Source organism: Thamnophis sirtalis, unplaced genomic scaffold, assembly GCF_051295495.1.
Source record: "Thamnophis sirtalis isolate CommonGarterSnake01/CBP01778 unplaced genomic scaffold, rThaSir2_p1.2 scaffold_4, whole genome shotgun sequence".
NCBI classification, from domain to species: domain Eukaryota; kingdom Metazoa; phylum Chordata; class Lepidosauria; order Squamata; family Natricidae; genus Thamnophis; species Thamnophis sirtalis.
Genome location: NW_028261384.1, coordinates 18,478,519 through 18,501,289, shown reverse-complemented (window position 1 = coordinate 18,501,289; position 22,771 = coordinate 18,478,519). Strand labels below are relative to the sequence as shown.

Genomic DNA, 22,771 nt, shown 5'->3' with positions numbered 1-22,771 from the left:
AAATGTTTGGCGAGAAAGAAACGCAGAGGCATATGACTTCACCCTTTTTTCTGATGGACATCAATCCCTTTCAAGGATTGATTTTATACAAATCACTAATGATTTATTTTCTAGGGTGAAGAAGAAAGATTGCGGCAAGGGTCCTTTCGGATCATAACCCAGTTTGGATGGAATTGGGAAGGGTAGTGCAGGCAAGAAGGTCTTGGAGGTCGAATGAGAGTTTATTTAGATATGAAAAGTATATTAATGATTGTTAAAAATTGCTATCTGAATACTTTGTTCTGAATACGAATAAGGGTACATTCATGGAATTTGTAGGGGATGCAAGTAAAGCGTATATGAGAGGAGTACTGATGAATATAAACAAAATACATAGACATAAACAAGGACAAAAACGAAAAGAATGGGAAGAGGAAATTAAAAGAAAAATTTGAAATGTATCCAAATTGTGTTATAGAGGGAAGGAGGTGTTTTAACAGGAGGAGATTTAAAAGGCATTCTGGGAATTTTTTTTTACAGAATTGTACAAAGGGGATAAAATTAAGGGTTTAGATATAGACAGATACTTAGATAAAGAGATAATACCCCTGGTTAGAGAAGAGTACAGGCAAAAGTTGAACCAACAAATAACCTCTGGGGAAGTCCTGCAGGTAATCAAACAACTAAGATTAGGAATAGTGTAAACTGCTTAAAATTTGTGTAACGGCAAGAAGCTGAGTTCAAAGTAGAGACTTTACTGACTTTTTTTTCTTTTCTTTTTTAAATTTCCTTGGTTTTAATATACTTTAGACTGTGTTTGATAAAAAGCTATACCGTGTACGGGCTCTGGGAAGTCAGGGGGGGAAGGGAGGTGGGGTCCTAGGGGTGAGGGGGGAAATATAGTATGTGCTAGATTTTAAAGTAACATGATTGCACTTGTATACTGTTGCTTTTTTAATTCTAGTGTAAAAATAGGAAGCTGAATATATTGATAGATAGTAGAAATACACCGAAGGGAGGAGCAGAAGGAAAGAAGAAAGAGGGGTAGAGAGGGTGGGAGAGAGGATTGGAGGGAGGGTGAGATGGAAGGGAGGGAGTATATTGGGAGAGAGGAGTGATAGAGGGGGAGGGAGGTAGGGTAGAGGGGAATGTTGTAGGGGAGAAAGGAAAGTTGGAGCAAGGTGAAAGAAAGGGTGTATGGAGGGTTGAAGTGGTTTGGTTTGTATTTTGGGGAGTATTGTTGACAAGGATGGCTGTGTTTCTTGCTCAATGTTATATGGCCCCGGTTATGCACAGTATATATGTGACTGTATGAAATGAAAATGAAAATGAAAATAAAACATATTTACAGAGAATACATGATGGTTATGAATCATTCCAATTTTAATTGTGGAGACTAGTTGTAAATCCCTTTTTCCCCTGTGCTGCCGTAACCTTGAATGGCCATTAAATGAATGTTCGCAAGTTGAGGACTACCTGTAAAACTTTTCCATAAGAAAAAATAGTAGTTGTTATATAGTTTTAAACAGAATGTGTGTTAATAAATGGTGAGTTAAAACAAAAACATAGGGTGAAAGAGAGGGAAACTGTCCTCCCACAGAATATTGTGTTGCCCTCAGTAATAGGCATTGTGAGTCAGTTTTGTAGACTGGTTTGTGTGCGTGTGTGTGTACTGTTTTGTACTGGATATTGGTCATTCATATCATCCTGCCCTTAAACATTCTTTGGGAGCAACTAAATTAAAGTGTTTTCATCTCTATTGCTGATGTCTTACATAGTATTTATTTTTTATTTAGTTGCTATAGCCCAAGGTGGAACCATCCAGATTTCCAATCCAGCATCTGATGGTGTTCAAGGACTACAAACATTAACGATGACAAATTCAGGAGCTCCTCAACCTGGTGCTACGATTGTACAATATGCAGCTCAAACACCTGATGGCACTCAACAGTTCTTCGTACCTGGGAGTCAGGTTGTTGTCCAAGGTAAAATGTTCATTTTTTAATTAAACAGATAACTATGTTTTCAACTTCTATTGCTTGCTTCTCTATTCTTAATTGGGTTGTAGCAAAACAAAAATCTACTGCAAATGGTAAAAGAGCCATTTTACCATTTACCGTAGTGTGGTGATAAAAGCATTGGTTTAGAAGTGGGAAGACCTGGTTTGTAATCTGTTCTCAGCCTCAGACTCTTACTGAGTGAGTTTGCGGCAATCCCCCTCTCTGTGCTTAATCTACTTCATAGGGTAGTTGGAAAAACTGGAAAGAGGGAATGCTACCTATTCCTTGCTGAGCTTCTGGCTGTATGTTTAACAAAGAAGTAACACTGCTTGACAAAAAAATTATTACACAAAAATAAGGCATTCAAGTCACTTAGAGAATAATGCATTTCTTGTTAGGAAGACACCATTATTGATGTATCTCTTATCTAGACATATCTAGAGATATTCCATAAAATGGGTCTTTCATCAGTCATAATTTATTCTTCCTAGTGGTGAATAAGTTTGAAGGAATATCTCTGAAGTAAATCTTAGAACCTGGAGAAGTTCTTATGTTAATGATATTGTACATCAAGGCAAAAAAGACTCTTATTTTATTTCTGTTTTATTGATTATGTGAAATTATGGAAAAAGTTGATAATGTAATCAGTTGGGAGAAAAAAAATCTGCAAGAGCATAAATAACAGACCTGTGCAGAAATCCAAGTTTAAAACCGAAAATAAATTTGGAGTCTATGTGGGCATGCATGAAGAGCTTTTCAAAAACATTTAACAGCAGTTCTTCAAGATTCAGCCGTGTTTAGGAACTACGTCATGATCTTGGGAAAAGACAACTTTGATTTAAAATATTACTGACAGGACTGCATATTGCACCAACATGTATTCCGAATTACATTTTCCCCTTCCAGTCCTGATTCTGCCCACCCTTCATGGACTAATAAGATTAAATGGAAGAAGATCTAGTTTAAAATATTGAGTGCAGAAGGTGTGACATTCCTAATGATGTGTTTCACATGTTTTTCATCTTTACAGTAAAATATACTGATTTTGGTTTAGTGTTCCAACATGGGCTTTGGGCTTTTAAAATAAAATTGAAAAAATGGTAGTTTGAGATTCATTGCTTTAGGAATACAGGTAATCCTCAATTTGCAGCAGTTCATTTAGTGGCTGTTCAATGTTAGCATGGTGCTGAAAAAAAGTGAGTTTCATACTTATGACTGCTGCAGCCTTCCCACATGATTTACTTAGGGATATTTGACAACTGACCCCTTCACAAAAATTGCCATGCATAGCCTTATGGAGGCTTTCAGAGAGCTCCTAGGTGCTGGGGAGGGCAGAAATGAGCAAAAAATGGACTGTTTTTGCCGCCCCCCTTCCACCCCCAGCAGCACTCTATAAGCCTCCATAAGGCTATGACAAAAAATGGGCCCTTATACTCCGTCTTATACTCTGAAAAATATGGTAAATTATGGCCTCAATTGTGTTTGTAAGTTGAGCGCTACTTGTACATCACATATTGCGCACAATTGAGGCAGATGTATGTTCCAACACTTATGGTTTTTTTTAAATAAAGCTCTCTAGCAACTTTGATTATACCTACTGGTATTGGTTATACATTTATAATACTTTCATACATTTTATGGGTTAGTTCTAATCTTGAACATTTTATTAATAATTGATGTTTAGATTTTTGTGAACTTATCATTAGGAGAGTATAATAGTTTTAGCACTAAAGCTAAGATTGAATACTATTGTGAAAATTTGCAAGGAAATTATTGTACAGAAACCTTCTGTGAATGGTGGCTAAGACTTTTTTGTGAGTTGTTGCACAAAACTACAAGCCCAGTAAATGGGTTTTTTTAATGGATTCTTTTTAAAATGGAACAATCATTACTGTGATTCCAACAGATTGGCTGGCATATCTTTATTGACTTCCTGAGATGTTTTGCTAATGAAATAGTGGATTAGACGATGCAAAGCAGGTTTGGTTGTAACAGCAGGGCTGAGCCTAGAGTGTGAAAGGCTGGAGGTCTCCAGCCTTTGGTTTTTCTCAAAAACACTATGCATCTACACATCCCAGTCATGCTTCTGCTTTGGTGAAATCACTTGCTAGTTACTGCTACCAACTTCAATCCCAATCGCCACATGGGGGAGAGAGAGGACTTCCACAGTCTACACTTCACTGGCTATAATGAATGAAGCTATAGAAATAAATCTTCTGGTTTTGGTAGATAGATCAACCTCACAGGATATAAATAAGGAGGAAAAAAACTTTATAGAAGAAAAGGGGAAAGAGAAATGTCATTATTTCTTTTGAATAATTGTGTGTAAAGATTTAGTGATAGATAAAATATAGAACTGCAAAAATGAGAGAGCATCTTAGTCTTCAATATAAAGGAAAATATAAAGTTACGACCGATAAGATCGTAAGAAGAAGTTTCTAGGTTCAAAGATTCAAAGTTTAATAACACTTGTATGCTGCCCAATCCCGTAGGACTCCGGGCGGCTCACAATACAAATAAAAGGCATAGAAAAAAAGAAAAGATAGACTTAAAAACACACAATGCATTCCATTCCAAGTGGGGCTGGACCATATTTTGGGGTCAACAGCCCCAGGCCTGCTGGAACAGCCAGGTTTTAGTGGCCTTACGGAAAGCCAAGAGAGTGGGAAGGGTCCGGATCTCTGCGGGGAGATCATTCCACAGGGCCGGAGCAGCTACAGAGAAAGACTTCCCCCGAGTAGTCACCAACTGGCATTGCCTGGTCGACGGTACCCAAAGGAGGCCCAATCTGTGGGATCTTATAGGTTGTTGGGAGGTATGTGGCAGGAAGCGGTCCCGTAGGTATCCAGGTCCTAAGCCATGTAGGGCTTTAAAGGTAACGACCAGCACCTTGAAGCACATTCGGAGACTGATGGGAAGCCAGTGCAGCTCGCAGAGGATAGGTGTAACATGCGTGTACACCGAATATCGCTCGCGCGGCTGCATTCTGGACCAATTGTAGTCTCCGAATACTCTTCAGGGGCAGCCCCAAGTAAAGCGCATTACAGTAATCAAACCTAGAGGTGACGAGAGCATGAGTAACCATTTTAAGTGCCTCCCAGTCCAGGTAGGGCCGCAACTGGTGCACCAGGCGAACCTGGGCAAAAGCTCCCCTGGTCACAGCCGACAGATGGTATTTTAATGTCAGCTGAGGATCCAGGAGGACACCCAAGTTGCGGACCCTCTCTGAGGGGCGAAGGGTTTTGCCCCCCAGGCTAAGAGATGGAATATCTGGTCCGTTCTTGGGGGGCAACATCAACAGCCACTCAGTCTTGTCGGGATTGAGTGCCAGCTTGTTTACTCCCATCCAGACCCTAACAGCCTCCAGGCACTGGCACATCACTTCTACCGCTTCGCTGAGTTGGCACGGGGCGGACAGATACAACTGGGTATCGTCCGCATATTGATGATATTTGATCCTGTGCCGACGAATGACCTCACCCAGTGGCTTCATGTAGATGTTAAATAGGACGGGGGACAGGACCGAGCCCTATGGCACCCCGTATTTTAGGGGCCTAGGGGTCGACATCTGTCCACCAACCAACACCGACTGCGACCTATCTAAGAGGTAAGAGGAGAACCACCGTAACATGGTGCCTCCCACTCCCACCTCCCCCAGTCGTCGCAGAAGGATACCATGGTCGATGGTATTGAAGGCTGTTGAGAGGTCAAGAAGCACCAGGATAGAGGAATGTCCTCTATCCCTGGCCCGCCAGAGATCATCGGTCAGCGCAACCAAAGCAGTTTCCGTGGAGTAACCAGGCCTGAAACCCGCCTGAAAGGGATCTAGATAATCAGCTTCATCCAAGGTCCGTCGGAGCTGACAGGCCACCACCTTCTCGACAACCTTCCCAACAAAGGGAAGGTTGGACACTGAACGATAGTTGTTAAGAATAGCTGGGTCCAGAGAAGGCTTCTTAAGGAGGGATCTCACCATCACGTCCTTTAGGGGCAGCGGGAAAGATCCCTCCTGAAGAGAGGTATTAACAATCCTCTGGAGCCAGCCTCGTGTGACCTCCCTGCTGGTCGAAACCAGCCAGGAGGGACACGGGCCCAGTAAACAGGTGGAGGTACTTACAGCTCCCATAGCCTTGTCCACTTCCTCAGGAGTAGTTAGCTGGAACTCGCTCCAGGAAATCCGATCAAGGCCCACTCTCGGCGTCTCAGCAGGTACTCTCCAAGTGGAGTCCAGGTCCGTCCGAATCTGAGAGACTTTGTCCGACAGAAACTGAACAAATTCCTTGTCTCTTCCCTGCAAGGGTTCGCCCATATCCCTCCCTTTCAGGAGGGAGTGGGTTATCCTAAACAGGGCGGCAGGGTGTGATTCTGAGGACGCAATGAGAGCGGAGAAATGCAAACATTTAGCTGCCCGAATCACCACTAGATAAGGTCTAATGAAGGCTCTTAATTGTGTTCGGTCAGATTTGGATTTACTGGCCCTCCAGCGTTGCTCTAGGTGTCTCTTTTGGCGCTTCATCTCCCGGAGTTCCTCGGTAAACCAAGGGGCCTTCCTGGATCCACTGCTGCGGAGAGGCCGCAAAGGCACAATCCGATCAAGAGCCCCAACCGCTGCCTTGTTCCAAGCAGCGACCAAGGACTCCGTCGGACTGTGGGCAAGGGAGTCAGGTAATTCCCCAAGCTCCGTCTGAAATCTCAAAGGATCCATCAGGCGCCCAGGACGGAACCATTTAATTGGTTCCCCCTCCCTGCAGTGGGGGAGTAGTTTCAGAAAATCAAGCCTCAGTAGGAAGTGATCTGACCATGACAAGGGCAAGGTTTTTATGCCCTTCAATTCCAGATCACCTCTCCACTGCTCTGAGAGAAACACAAGGTCAAGAGTATGTCCCGCTGTATGAGTCGGACCCTGAATTACCTGGGTCAAGCCCATGGAAGCCATGAAATCCTGCGCCCCATCAGAGCATTCGCCGAGAGATGGTAGGTTAAAGTCCTCCAGTACTATAAGTCTGGGGAACTCAACCGCCAAACCGGCTATTGACTCCAGGAGCGAAGGCAGGGTTGTTGCAATGCAGCTGGGAGGTAGGTACATTAACAACAAGGCCACTTGACCCCCAAGGTCCAGCTTCACCAGCAGGGACTCACACCCGACAGTCTCTGGAGCAGGGATCTTATGAGGTGCTAATGATTTTCAGATGACAACAATCACTCCCCCACCCCTTCTCTCGTGTCATGGTTGGTGCAGCACCTGAAACCCTTCTGGGCACATTTCTGAGAGGGGGACTCCTCCCTCGTGGCCCAGCCAGGTCTCAATAATACATGCCAGGTCTGCCCCCTCGTCTAATATTAAGTCCCGGACGACGGGAGCTTTCTGAATCACAGACCTGGCATTTAGCAGCAGCAACCTGAGACCAGGGCCCTGGCATCTCTTGCCACCTGGTCCTAGGGTTGAGTTTTCAGGACCAGAACGGGGGATCCCTGCGGCATAGCGAGCCCTCCTTCCCCGGTAATGGCCCGCCCTGAAACTCCCATCGTGCCTGCCTCTCCCAACTATGACCGGGATGATCCGTCCCCTCCCCGCAGCTATAGCCTCCCCTCCCCTCCCATGGCCCCGGTTCTCCCCAGCAGGCCATTCATATCATACACTCTGGGACGAGAGGCGGAACCGGGCCCCCATCCACTTCTGCTTCTGCACTCAGTGGAGGGGGCTCCGGGCCGCACTCTCGATCCCCTCATGCATACCAACCAGACATTCTCCGCACACATACCCCACTAATAATAAAATATTAAATATACAATGATACAGAATAAAAATAGAAAATTTAAAAATTTAAGTTTAAAAACACATGGGAACATTCTCTCAACCATCCATACCTACAAATATTCCTTCACTCAACAACAAGATGGGAGCCATTCTGGAACCGCCAAGCGGTTGAGCGCAGTTTTTAAATAGATAAAGTTCGTAGTAATATAAGAGAAGAATGTCTTTATGCTCAGAAGGTTTTCCTCTGTGGGATCCACCAGGAAATACAAGGTTCTAAAGTTTAAAGTGGATGGGGGGTTGATGCCAGACGGAGAGGAGGGGGACAAACTCCCTACCCACGTCCTCTTTGTCCTCCGCTTTCCCTTCCTGTGAAGATAGTAAATACAGGATGGCATGCAGAACTCTCGGCAGAAACGGAGGACTAAGGACTCCATGGCCAGATCACAGCAGCCGAAAATGGTGAGGGGGAAACCCCCGTGTCCGTGTTGTTAAATTAAGGGTTTATGGCGATGGAAAGGCGACAAGCGGATTAATCTCACGCGTCCAGTTTTTTCCAAAATGGTGGTCTTAGAGGTGAGGCGAAAGTGGGAACGATCAAGATGGAAGACAGCCAGGGGGCAGCGTCGTCTAGAGAGGCAGGCCTGGGGTTAATCACGGATGGCAGCAGCAATAATAGCAAGAGTCGGGAGGGCTAGCCACAGAAGCCGGAATCCCAGCAGTCAATCTGCAGCAATAGTGATCAGAGTCCGAGTCATAAAAGCCGTGATGGAAAGGGTGGGGGGTGTGCTTAGGTTAGCGCTTGACTCACAACCCCCCCCCCAAAGGCGGCAGCAGGGCTCAATGGCGTCTCACCAAGAAGAAAAGCAGGCCGTAGCAATCCGAGTTCAATCTAAGTTCAAGCTGAGAGTGCCATCAGTTGGGAATTTGCCATCCATGGGAAAAAGAGGGGGAGCGCCGCTCAAAGGCCGCACGCCCCCGCCCAACACCGCCAGAAACAGTCTAAGTCCCCAGCACAAGGTTGCACAAAAACACACAAGAACTGAGCTTACATAGAAGCATTAGATTCCAAAGATGACATATCCACAGTCAGTAATCGTAACACTGCACCTATACATAAACAGCTTTTACCTATGCAAGACAGCTACTTTTTATACAACACATTTCCCTCTCAGTCCTTCCTTGATTTTCTTCCCAATCCCTGAGGATTCCAGTTAACTGAATCTGAGGCTGTTGGAGAGATAAAGAGTCTCCTGTTTGTGTTTCAAGTCTTGGTTCCCCTTAAAAAAATCTATATATCTTTTTCTGTTAGGCAAATGAAATTAATGAATGGTGATAGAAACTCAGGTGTGACTATCAATGAATGTGGGATGAGGTGATGTGAATGAAGGGGTTGCTTGCTCTTTCCTTACAAGGATAAATGAGTACCCTTAAGCAAAGTAAACTATTTTTTTAAAATCTAGTACTAGAGAGATTATTTTGTGGAGATGTCCCCCCTTTGTTTATACATTTCTTTGGATTAGGGTTAGATTTTTAAATTGCACATGATAAAGTAGTTTCCTGAGGACTATCACTGACAAATAATCAAGATACCTGTATATGGTTTAGTGATCCAGAAAAGCATGTCTCCAAATACCAGTTACCAGTTGGTAACGGTTATTACCAGTTCGAAATAACTGTTCGTATTGTAGAAGAATCTACTTGAGGATGGTAGATTATACTTGCATTTGATCTGGTTTTATGATGCTCTTTAGCTGTTCTTGGCATAGTGCAGGCAACCTTGGTCAAAAACCTGAAATTAATTACAGAGCTCAATGTATGACTTTTTGCAGTTCAGACTATTTTGGGGGATTATTGTGGAGATGAAATTAAGAAGAAATTAAGAAATTGAGATAGCAGACAGTGTTAAAGAAAAGGTAGGATTTGTTGATAGTGATGATGATAATAAATCACAAAATAGAAAGACTTGCAAATTGAAATAGAATGACTGTGACAAAGAACACAAAAGGAAAGGAAAGATAGTAGTAATGGGTGCAATCCCAAAACATCTGGAGCACCACTTGAACACCACTGGCATTGGCAGTATCACCATCAGTCAATTGCAGAAGGCAGCTTTACTAAGAACAGCTTGGATCCTGGGACAATGCCTTTAAGAGCATCAAGCAACATCTGCCTATCCCAGGTTCTTTGAGATGTACTCAACAGGTGAATAAAACTGCCAAATCCAGTTGAACATCAAGCTGATTGTGCAACCAACCACAGTCAGTAATAGTGGTTGGTACTATTGTAGTTTTCACTGTTGTTAAATTAAGATAAGGAAGAAAACTGTTTCATCTGGGGCTCCCGAAATGTTTTGGGGTTGGATTGCAGTATGTTTAAAGTGGAGCTTCCAGACTAACTTATTTTGAAAAGCGTTTGCAGAGATTTCCTTCTTTGCTGCAAATTAATCTGGCATGCTTGATCTTTGGTTGATTCCCTTCATTTGTGGGTGTTTTTAATATATTGAAAAAGAAAGGAAAACTGAAAATGCCAAAGCAGTTATTTGCAAGTTAGTCTCCCACTCCCCCAGTTCCTGTTTCAAAGGGCTGTTCCAGTGAGAAAGAACATTAATGACGAGGTAGGCTAGTGAGATCATTCTGATGTCAGTCCTTGAAGCTTGTAATCCCGCACATGTTTGCTTGTTTGGAAAAATTTCTATTCAGTTGGTGGCAGACGTGAAGCCTTTGAGTACGAACTGCTGGTCATGGCTGTAACCAGAGATGAAACTGGTAGGTGATAGTATGATTCTTTCCAAAGAAAGAACTCGGGCTGGGGTGCGGCAATTCTGTTTTTTTCAGTGAGATGTTTGACAGCACAGACGAAAACAGGTTCCTCACAGCTCTCCCTGTTTTGCCAAGAATTATTGATGGGCAGCCCTTGGTTGCTACTTATTTTTATAGTGCATGATAAAATGTTAATTAGGGAGTGAAATGTTTTAGGGTGAACCGATTGCTGTTTGTTTAAAAATTGTTTTTTCTTGCAATGTCAGCGTGGAATATTTTTGTTTTCTTTATTAATGAAGACTTCACTTAACTTAACTACAGTCATTAGCCAGGTAGTATGAAAAACCAGCAACTTATCTCTCTTGATGCTTTTTATTTAAACTTTGATGTGAATAAAGTATCACTTGTGAGGCTTCTGTTAGAAGGAATCTAGTGGCAGTGTGTGCTTTGTTCAGCTCAGCAGTTATTCCATTGGCATTCATTTAGACAGATCATTACAGCAGTAATAGGGACTTGAGTCTAGCGAACCTTTGACGGATTGTTTGTTATCTTATCCCCCCCCCCTCTTTGAAAGTGGTCTGTTCCACAGCTAATCAAGTTCAAAGGGCTGACGTCACTAGATTTCCTGGAATCATGTTTCAGTGGCGGAGCTGGAAAACTTAAACTCCACAAACAACACCTACATTGACGTCAGCCGCAAGTCATGCTGTGATTTAGTCAGTTCCTTTCTGCTTCAGCTAGAACTGCTGGCACATTTTATAGTGTTATTCTGTAGCCCATGCTCCTGATCTCTTGAGCTAAGTAAATCTGGTTTGTGTGTTTTGTGTTATTTATCCCACTGCTCTCAGCTATTCCTAAAGACCTCGGGTTGGTTGAGCAAAGAACTAGGAGCTGCGCAACAGGCTTTTGAGAAAAGTTTATAATCCTTCTGGTAAGATACTGCCTTAGAAGAGGGAGGAGAAAGAAAGGGGTGTAACAGTATTCTTCCTAATATGTAGTCAGTCAAGTTCTGCTCTGCAGAAAAATCTTTAGAATTGATCTGTGATGTAAAGCTTCATATAACTTTTGAATAGGCTCCTTGTCTGTCTGTGTCTTATAGAATAACACAAGCAGCATGTTTATTGTGGCATAAACTTCTCTAAAGTCCACCAATGAATTTGGCTGTTGTCTATTAAGGAAGCCCATGACAGCTTATCCTACCAACAAATTTGAGAGCTTTAAGGTGATTCAAAGTTCCTTGTTTCTTTTTTTCATACAAACCTGTCACTTTTGTAGAATAGAATTGTTTAACCTCTTTAAAATAATTGTAATAATCTTAATTGTTTTCCTGGTTTAGACAGTGTCATCAATGCACCAAATTCATGAGCATGAATTTGGGCAAACTCTGGGAGATATTAGAGAATAGGGGACCTGGCACACTATGGTCCATGGAGTTGTGAAGAGTTGGACACAGCAATGGAATAACAACAAAAACAAATATTTTTCCATGACTTGATAAGTATAAATGTCATTGTAATATCTAAATAATAATTCATAATTTTTAATGACATCTATGCTGAAACAATAAAAAAAATGTCATAAATATTGTAAGATAGCCATTTCGGTGGGGTGGGGGATCCACAATAATACATAATATTTTTATGGATGTACACAAAAAGTGTAAAAGCAGAATTTTATATGCCAAGCAAAGGAATAGAAAAGGAATAGGAGACAGTAAGAGTAAACAGGATATGAATAAAAAGTCTATCAAATTTGTAATATGTTCAGAAGTTAATAGAATTCAGTTTTTCAGTTTGACAGTGATGAACATCCTAAACATGGCAAAATCCATATTTGAAAATGATGGAATGATAGTGTTTCGGATCAGATTTCTAGGATTATTGAAATTTTTAAAATAATTGCTAGGATTAAATTATGACTTTTCATCTGAGGTGCTGCAACGTAAGTATCTAAATGTGTTCTCTACAAAAGGGTAAATCAATCATAAATATTTATTAAAAAGGTCAGTTTATATATATTATAAAGATTGCATATTCAAGAGGATGGAGAAGTATGATAGAAGGGATTGTACTATTCAGTATATGAATGACAACAGAAGATTATTTTGATATCTCTAATTGATAAAACATGGAATTATGATTATTTCAGCAAAAATGTTATTTTATGACTATTGGAAACATGAGTCTTTTTAGAAAATAAATTGTTAAGATACGTTCATCTAATTACTGGAGATATGAATTGGTCCATAAGATGTTGTCATATATGGTTGTTTATTCCCTTTTGGACAATGATTTTTTTCAGATACTAACTTTTTTGAAGGAATTGTTGATATTTGCAGATGCTCATGTTTATGATAAATAAAATACAAATATACAAATGATTTTTTTAAAAAAGAAGGGAAGTCACCTGATTTTAATCAATGATACAGTGACCTTTAGAACCAATACTCTTTTCTGTATTTAAATAAGCATTTAATCATTTTAGGGTTTTTTCCCATTTAAAACAAAATGCAAAAATTTAAAAATATAATGTACAGATGATGTACTCTGTACATATTAATTAGCTACTATAAAGTTCATGTGACTGTAAATCCCAATATCTCCCAAGCCAGCATGGTTATTAGCAAAATAATTTCAGGTTGCAGAAAAAACACTGGAACAATTATGGCAATAACCTCATACAATTGTTCTTGCTGTCTAAGTGTGTCTAAATCTCAGCTAAGGTGCCATAATATAAATATTTCAGGAATTTCATTTGTTCTACTTTTTCTACTTTTATGTATCTATTTCAGAAGTAGCTTTTAGCATGCAAGGATTAAAACATTACATTGTATTTTAATACTGAGTGGAGCAAAAGTTTCAGAGCCAGGTGAATGTCACTAAATATCTTTTCCTGGGTGAATTAAACTATCTTTAATTCTGTTTTTAATTCAAGAAGATATAATGTACAAGATTTTATCAATTTCTTTGAGTTGAATAAATCCCCACTACCAATTTAATTTGAAAGAAAGCTTGCTATTAGTTTGTTAATCCAGTAACCATGTAGACCTCACATCTCTTCATTCTGTAGATTTTTACCTATCAGAGTTGTTTCTTTTCCAAAAATTTTCATTCATCTGTTGAAACAAATATAAGGTGATATTCCATTTAGCAATAATTTACACACCTTACATTTGCTTACTATTTTTTTCTCAATCTCTGACAACAGTATTAACTTCCTTTTTTTGAAAACATGTTTTGAAAGTAGATTTTCATTTTTTCAGGGCAATGTGTATTGAGAATCTCTTTTTTTCCCCTTTAAAAAGTCCTTGGGACTATATGGGGCCCAAAATGCATTGTGGGAAATAAGGATGATGGAAGCTGGAGTCATTGCTTTGTTTTATCATACGTCCATTCATTTTCGTGAAGGAAAAGATAAATATAATTTTTGAAAGATTAAAAATAGCAAGTGGAGTTAGCGTCCTGGGCATAAAATGCGAAGACCTGTTTGGTAATTGATAAAATCCACTGTCTCCGATTTTCTTGTATTGTACATATTTCAAATTATGTATCGCTGAAGCCAATTATCAACAGTCAATTGACATGAAGTCACAGAAATGGCTTCATACTATTTGTTCTTGCATTATATGGAATATAATTTGGAAAGTGTGGCATCTTTGTTTAATTCAGTGGTCTGAGGCTGCTTCACAGATCTAGCTTCCCTTCCAGATGGCTATATGGACAGTCTATGAATTAAAGACTTGCCTTCATTCATTATGCAGGAAGATAGTCATTTCCCATTCTTCTATAATTTATATGCTGGTTTAAAGTACATCAGTTGGATTTTAGATTCTAAATAAAATTTGCATTTATACAATACAATAGCAGAGTTGGAAGGGACCTTGGAGGTCTTCTAGTGCAGCCCCCTGCCTAGGCAGGAAATCCTATACCATTTCAGACAAATGGCTATCCAACATCTTCTTAAAGACTTCCAGTGTTGTCTTAAGTCTTAAAGGCTTCCATTTGTCCTGTTGTGCACAAGCTTACAAAAAATTTCATAAATAGAAACTATTTGGTCTTATGATCAGACATGATTGCTGGTTTTGTTAGATCAGTGGTCCCCAACCTTTTTATCGCCGCGGACCAGTCAGCCTTTGATAATTTTACCGTGGCCCGCTGAGCGCGCAAAGAGGTGGGGGGGCGTTGTTCGCGACGACACATTGATTGTTTATATACCAGATTGTTTTGATTAAACAACTTTTATTTTATTGTATTTAAACATGCCTTACAAAATAAAATACAATTACATAAATATAAAGTGCTTTAATATGCCCCCCCCCACCCGGACAGACTTATGTTCCTCAAAGACCATCCTGAACCCTCAACCCGGACGAACCTTTCTGCCCGCCCTCCCCCTCCCCACCACATTCGGCGGGCAAAGAACAGAACGCGCGCGCGCGCGAATGCCGTGGAGAGAGAGAAAATAAATATATATATAAATATATAACTGTTTGGGAGTAAGAGTGGGGAGGCGCACCCGGCCGGGGGGGGTGGGGGAGGAGGAAGGAGGGTGGGAAGGAAGCTGGCAAGCGAAGAACAGAAAGTAATTAGCAAGGATTAAAACGACCTGCCGGAAAAAGGAGAGGGGAAAAAAAAAAAACCAGATCTGACGGCTAGTGCAGCCTCCACCGAAGGGGCTGCAGAAACACACACCGTCAGTCCTGTCCTTCCTTTCCAACCAGTCTCTCTCTCCGCGCGTGCATACACACACACACACACACACACACACACCACACCAACACACACCCGCCGGCAGATATGCACGCACACACACTTTTTTTTTTTTGCAATTGGCGGAACTACGGTTTTCTTTCTTTTAAAAAAATAATTAAATGGAGGTGGGGGGTGTGTGGAGAGAAAGGGAGAGAAGCGGACACATAAAACCGAGCCGCACTCGCAAACCACAGCATGCATCTGGGTGACAAAATTGCAGGGAGAAAGCAGGAAAAGCCGAGGAGAGAGCAAAAAAAGAAAAGAGCCAGGCCAAGCGCGGCAGGGTGGGAAGGAAGGCGATGATGATTGGGGGAGGTTTGAAAAAGCAGATCCAAGCGCAAAAGTTACTGAGTCATTTCAGCGGCGGCCAGAACAGTTTTCTTGACTCTCTCCCTCTCTCTCTCCTCTCTCACTCTCTCTTTCCCTGGCGATGGATCGGTGCGGGAGGGGGGGAGAGAGAAGGGAGGAGACGGCGATGGAGGGAGGGAGAGAGAGCCGAGGGTGGGACCAAAGGGGGGGGGAGAGAAATGCATTTAAGAGGAGCGGATTTAAAAGAACGATCATAGCCCCCGGCCGCTGTGCGGCCCGGTGCCAGGTACTCCACGGCCCGGCACCGGTCCGCGGACCGGGGGTTGGGGACCACTGTGTTAGATGACTTTAGTGCCTAGGAGGAAATATTTGGTATGCTGATCAGCTCTTCTCCAGTTAAGGGTTGGCAGTGATAATGGAGCTGGTAAAGTTCGTGAGGAATTGGAGGCACTTGGCATGTTTTTCAGGGCACCAGTACTGGATTCTTATTAAGGGTGGCAAAATCTGGTGGGACATTACTCAATTTACTTAATTTTTATAAAAAAATTGGCAGACTGCATAAGACTGCTAGGTGGGCCATATGCAGCCTGCGGGTTATTATGCTGTGTAAGCTTCAGTTAGAAAGGAAGAGTCAATTGAAGAAAAGTGTAAAAATCAGTTCAGAGGAAAGAAATGAGGGCTGCTGATATGCAAAATGATTCCTAAGAAAAAAGGCAGTATGCATTGGGTTTATATATCCTGGCAAAAGAATGAACGGATGGGGTCTGGTGGAGATGGGAAAATGAGTAGTAAAAAATAAAACTAAATGAGAAAGGGTTTTGATCGAATCATTCATGGAGACACATCTTAACACTAAGCCCTATTCAACCAAGAAATTAACTTACACTGTGGCAATGAGCTCTCATTATTGTTGGAGTCTAGATTCTGCAAATCAGAAGGGATGTGGAATAGCCCATGCTCAACTTTATTCTGCAGTTTTACCTGGGTGCCTACATACGTAGCTTACTGTTTAGTTAGTGCTGAACTCTTCCTTTCTTTAAAATCATGTATTGTAATATTTGGGTACAATGAATGACTTCTATGCTTTCTCATTCTCTTGCATTTGCATGATATCATGCTTTGTATGGATTTCTCCTCTTCCTCTATTTCTTTAAGATTAAATTATTTCTTTGAAACAAAACAAAAGTGATGAAGAATGAAAAGATATTTTTCCTATGGCTTGCTTTTTCTTAATAGAATTTATTCAATAGAAGCACAGATAGGCTGCTTAATTCCCACCTGCCCTTTGATAAATATATTGTTTCCATTGTGATTTTCTGAGGACTGTTTTGTTAAAACATCCAAACATCCAAATAAAAACTGTACAAATCTTGATGCCAGATGCCATGGGAGAACATTTGTTATTTTTTGCTTGTTTGTTTTGATAATAAACGATGCCATTTTGCTTTGTATTATAATGTCTTCTTTTTTGAAATTGCAGCTGCTACAGGTGACATGCCAACTTACCAAATCCGTACTCCAACCACAGCCTTACCTCAAGGAGTCGTCATGGCAGCTTCCCCAGGAACACTGCATAACCCGCAGCAGCTAGCAGAAGAAGCAACGCGTAAAAGAGAACTAAGGCTTATGAAAAACAGGTACCAATTAGAATTCAAGTTAATATTTATTTGTTTGTTTATTTGTTTGTTTATTTATTTATTTCCCAGAATCAGTGGTAAGGAAATAGTAATGCTAAAAAGACTAGCACAGTACTTTACTATATCATACTATACACATTTTCCACTCAGAAAGTCTATTGTATTAATAAGAATAAAAGATTTTTCTCACACAGAGAAACAGATTACAGTAGCATGCATATGGTTGCATGTCCTAATGTAGGTAATTCTCATTTATTGACAATAATTGGGACTGTGAATGCCATTGTTAAAGGATGGTTTTCTCCTTGACCTCTCAGCGGCTTTCGATACCATCGACCATGGTATCCTTCTGCGACGACTGCGGGAGGTGGGAGTGGGAGGCACTGTTTTGCGGTGGTTCTCCTCTTACCTCTCGGGCAGGTCGCAGTCGGTGTTAGTGGGGGGGCAGAGATCGTCCCTGAGGCCCCTAACATGTGGAGTACCTCAGGGTTCGGTCCTATCCCCCCTACTATTTAACATATACATGAAACCGCTGGGCGAGATCATTCGGAGGCACGGGATAAAATACCATCAATATGCGGACGATACACAATTGTATCTGTCCGCCCCGTGCCAACTCAATGAAGCGGTGGACGTGATGAACCGGGGTCTGGAGGCCGTTAAGGACTGGATGAGTGCTAACAAACTGGTGCTCAACCCGGATAAGACCGAGTGGCTGTTGTGTTTCCCCCCCAATAATTTGGCTAATACACCAACGCTTAGGCTGGGGGGTCAAATTTTATACCCCTCAGATAGGGTCCGCAACTTAGGAGTCCTCCTGGATCCACAGCTGACTTTTGACCACCAGCTGTCAGCTGTGACCAGGGGGGCATTTGCCCAGGTTCGCCTGGTCCGCCAGTTGCGGCCCTACCTAGATCGGGGGGCCCTCACAACAGTCACTCGAGCCCTTGTGATCTCTAGACTGGAATACTGCAATGGGCTCTACATGGGGTTGCCCCTGAAGTGCATCCGGCGACTACAGCTAGTCCAAAATGCAGCCGCGCGAGTGATAGTGGGCGCACCTCGGTTCGCCCACGTTACACCTGTCCTCCGCGAGCTGCACTGGCTGCCTGTTGGTCTCCGGGTGCGCTTCAGGATAATGATGACCATCTTTAAAGCACTCCATGGTAGTGGATCTAGGTACTTGAGAGACCGCCTTCTGCCGATTACCTCCCTAAATCGACCAATCAGATCGCACAGACTGGGCCTCCTCCGAATTCCATCTGCCAGTCAATGTCGACTGGCGACCACACGGAGGAGAGCCTTTTCTGTTGCTGCCCCGACCCTATGGAACGAGCTCCCCATGGAGATCCGCACCCTCACCACGACCCAGACCTTCCGCGCAGCCCTCAAGATCTGGCTCTCCCAGCAGGCCTGGGGATAGGCTTCCAATTACCCGCCCGAGTGTTTGATTGCTGAATGAAAGCTGTGTTTTATTATTTTTCTTTTGTTCACAAAGTGTTTGTTTTGACCTTGCACTTCCCCTCCCCTGTGGTTGTAAGCCGCCCTGAGTCCCCTCAGGGAAAAGGGCGGCATATAAATCCCAATAAACCTAAACCTAAACCATGGTAGTGCTGATTTCTAGTGGAAGTTCAAAAAGTCCTGATTACTATGTTAGGCGAATCTTACACAGTTGCAGTGTACCATGGCCACAAGATTACTATTTGTGACCTTCTGCAAGCTTGTCAGTGGAGAAGCTGGCAGGATTGACATTGAATGTCACAATGGCAGTCGTGACTATGGGACTTTGCAGTGGCTACAACTATGAAGATTCACTGTAAGGATTCTTTGTTCAGTGCTACCTTAACTTCAGATAGTCGTGGAATGAGTAGATATTAAATTGAGAATGCTTATACCGTTTCCCTGAAAATAAGACCTCCCACATAATAAGCCCAATTGGGCTTTTGAGCGCATGCGCTGAAATAAGCTCTCTCCGAAAATATCGCAACACAGCAGCAGCCATGAGGTAACCACGCTTGCTGCCTCCTGCACCTCAAAAATAATAGGATCTCTCTGAAAATAAACACTTATTTTGGGGGTCAAAAGAAAATAAGACCCTGTCTTGTTTTGGGGGAACCACAGTATTTTAAATAATGCTTTATACATCTAATTTTTATGTGCACATTCACATGAGTATCATTTGCTTAAATAGCGCATTCTGTTTTGATTCAGTTTTACCAAAGCCTGTGATTTTGTAAACTTAATAGAATAGAAGAAGGGTAACGTTTTTTTTGCAGGTCTATATTTTATTGCAGAAAATAAATTCACTGTGGAATGCCCTCTTGTATTTTGTAGTAAACTGATTTTTAAGAGCTTGGGTGCGATTTTTAGGTTGCATTTCTCACTTTATTTACTAAATTTTGTACATTGTCCAGGCTAAATTATCCTTTTGTTTATTTACTTCCTGTGTGTGTGTTAGTATTAATGTTGTATTCATTGTCCGCTGCTAGTATTTGTGGATATTGTTGGCATGTGCTTTTCTGGAAGAAGCTGAACTCCTTTGTAACTAACCCTACTATTGCTTAATGTTTTCATGGTATTGCTTTTTCTCATGCCTTTTAATTTCAAATTGCTAATCCAGAAATGTCTTAGTTTCCATCTCTTGTTCTTCTCTCTTCCGGTTGTCTGGTGTCTATCGTTAGTGGCAATTGAATAATATGTAGCAGCTTATTTTTATGACATTAAGTGCATAGTACCAAGTAGCCAACATTTTTGCTTAGTACTTGCAGATACTTTTCTCATTCATGTAATTTTTATTTAGCTTTCCTCTTATATATTTTAGCTTCCTCTATATTTTCTTAAAAATCCTGCCAAAGATCCTAGGGATCCTTTTAGATTAGTATTCCAGGAAAAGCACTATGAGAAATACTTACTTATAACAATGTACAAGGAAAAGGCTTTTGCAAGCTTTGTCTTTGTGAAAATTAAAGCAGGGAGGACTCCATAATTAAATTTGTAGCTTCAAGACAAATAAGTTCAGATGTATTAATGTCATCACAGTATTCCATCTCATTTATGGAATTTATATTGATTTTAAACATTTTTCTTCAATGCTTTAACAAAAAGTTCCATATGGGGGCCTTTACAAAGGCCTTAAAACAATAATGTATATGTAAAACATTATATAATTTAAAGAGGTAACCAATGATGATGGTTTGCTTCTTCATCTCCCACTCACAGGCTAGTGGTTTTAGACAACTAAAAGGTCTGAAATGAGATTAATGAACCACCAGCAACAAGCATAAAATTTTAAATAGTAGTTTAACTTCCCATTCATCCTTAATTATTATATTAAAGTTTAAGACTTAAAGTATAAATAATATATATTGTATTCACTTTAAATAATATTATTATTGGTTTTGATAAAAAAATTGGGACAATTAACAAAACAGTTCAAACTAGCTGAAAAGAGAAGCTGAAATTTTCAAACTGAAGAGAGAAGGTACCATGTTTTCTTTGCCAACAGTTAATTTCTTAACATTTTGCAGGTATAATCTGAGATGACTGAACTACGTGTTTAAGCATGTGGGCTTAATATGGGCTATTATGCAAACAGACAATGTGGGGGCTGTAGATATTGAGCTGTTATTTTGATGCATGTTTTGTGATAGCTTCAGTTGCTTTTGTAAAGCCCTATCTCATAATCGATTTTAAAACAGCTTCCTCTCACTTCTGTGCTGTGCGGTGTCTTCTGTCTGGTGTCTTCTCTCTGTCTGTTCTGCATTGCGTTCAGAGCATTGTGGCCTGATTTTATGCTGTGACTGGTATACGGTGTACTTGATTTGGCATTACTAAGTCACTTCAGCTTTTCTGGTGTCAGAGGTTATCCTAGCTATCCAGGTTTTCTTTGCCTTGTAGCTGATTGAGTAGTCATTTGCCTTGTGTTGGTTCCAGGGAAGCCGCTCGAGAGTGCCGCAGGAAGAAGAAAGAATATGTCAAATGCCTTGAAAATCGCGTAGCTGTACTTGAAAACCAAAACAAGACTCTCATTGAGGAACTCAAGGCCCTCAAAGACCTTTATTGCCATAAAGCAGAGTAACTGGCATTTGGCCGTGGAACTTTTTACTATGAACAGTAATCAAGGCATGAGATGAAGCAATTCTACAGATTGCCAAGTGAACCTTAAGAAAGGGGCAGTGTGTGGTCTTTGTGATCTTGGCTTTTCTTAGGTCTTTTTTTCTAAAAAGATGTGTGATTTCTAATCTTTGGAAAGCATCACTGTCTCCATATTGAATTGACCTTGGTTACTGCACCATCCCCATCCTACCTTATGTCAGTAGCATGTCACAAAAGCTTTTCTGTTTGCCCTTTTTACTTTTTTTTTCAGGGAAGCTGCAAAAGAATGCCGACGAAGGAAGAAAGAATATGTGAAATGTCTGGAGAGTCGTGTTGCAATGTTAGAAGTTCAAAACAAGAAACTTATAGAAGAGCTAGAAACTTTAAAAGACATTTGCTCTTCCAAGACAGATTAGTGTCGATACTGAAACTGTGAACTGAGTACAGCATGTACAAATGCTCCTGAAGAAAATGTCTAGTCAAAAGAATTATGACTTTTCCTTTCTATCATTTGTATTCTACTCCACCTCTAACATTCCTGAAACACTCTGCTGCTTTTTCTAGATTATTAAATGAAACTTCACCTCACTTTTTCTCACCCAGAAAGAGTCAAATATTTTAAAAACACAATGTATGTCCCATGTTTATGGAGGAAGCATGTGTAAGAGCTGCTCCTCCACCTATTATTTGCATTATTTTCTTTATATTAGTATCCCACTTGCACAATATTTTAAATTGATCAAAGATAATCTAACACAATAAAATGAAAACCACCCAAAGTATCTCAGGAAGATGTTATATAAACATGTGCGTTGCTATGACGTATGTGTTTTAGAATACTAGTTTACAAATGAATTTATGGCATATTTTTGTATACATTGCTTTGTTAAGAAAATATTGTATTGCTGTCACTGAGTGCCATGGTTGAAACTACTTTAAATAGAACCATGTTGCATAAACTTTGTAGTGTTTGGTATTTATTTAATCATCTATTCCATATTTTTAAAGAATAAAACTAATGGCATATGCTGTGAAATATTTTATTAGACAATTTACTGTCTCTTATATTTCACAAGCATTCCCCAGAATTGTCTATGGAGATTCTCAGTCATCCAGGTCAAGGTTGTTCCAAAGGTGTTTTTCCCAAAAAGGCAATTGGACTTCCTTGGTTTTTGTTTGAGTATGTTTTGCTTCTCATCCAAGATGTTTCTGTTAAAGCTTTTTAAATCAGAACGAAAAAGGTTTTTGGGATGAGAAGCGAAACGTCTTCAAGCAAAAACCAAGAAAGTCCAGTTGCCTTCTGAAAAAAAAGCACCTTTGAGATTCTCCAGAATGATAGCTAACACTAATTTTAATATATATATAAAATCTGATAATACTCAAATCTTAGACTTTTATGTTCTCGGATGAAGTGAGAATGTGCAAAATATTGATATCATGTGGTATTACATGGGTTGGTGAGCTAGTCACCCAATTCTATCAT

At 40.9% G+C, this 22,771-nt stretch overlaps 1 protein-coding gene and 1 pseudogene across 6 annotated transcripts in view; one reads left to right on the top strand and one right to left on the bottom strand.

The window, feature by feature from the left end:
* Positions 1 to 22,247, top strand: part of CREM (cAMP responsive element modulator) — a 35,717-nt gene extending 13,470 nt beyond the window's left edge. For 2 of the 6 annotated variants that reach the window (XM_087712529.1, XM_087712527.1), the window contains exons 6-8: positions 1,776 to 1,964; positions 17,037 to 17,193; positions 21,127 to 21,702. In XM_087712529.1, coding sequence (XP_087568655.1) covers positions 1,776 to 1,964; positions 17,037 to 17,193; positions 21,127 to 21,271 — 491 coding nt within the window. In that variant the 3' untranslated portion in view covers positions 21,272 to 21,702. Of the gene's footprint in view, positions 1 to 1,775; positions 1,965 to 10,381; positions 10,503 to 11,166; positions 11,428 to 11,595; positions 11,719 to 17,036; positions 17,194 to 21,126 lie in introns of those variants that run through there. The other 4 variants (XM_087712533.1, XM_087712528.1, XM_087712531.1 and 1 more) reach the window with 4 other exon arrangements.
* On the bottom strand, positions 4,220 to 7,242 carry LOC148045778 (uncharacterized; annotated as a pseudogene).
* Positions 22,248 to 22,771: the final 524 nt, after the last annotated feature.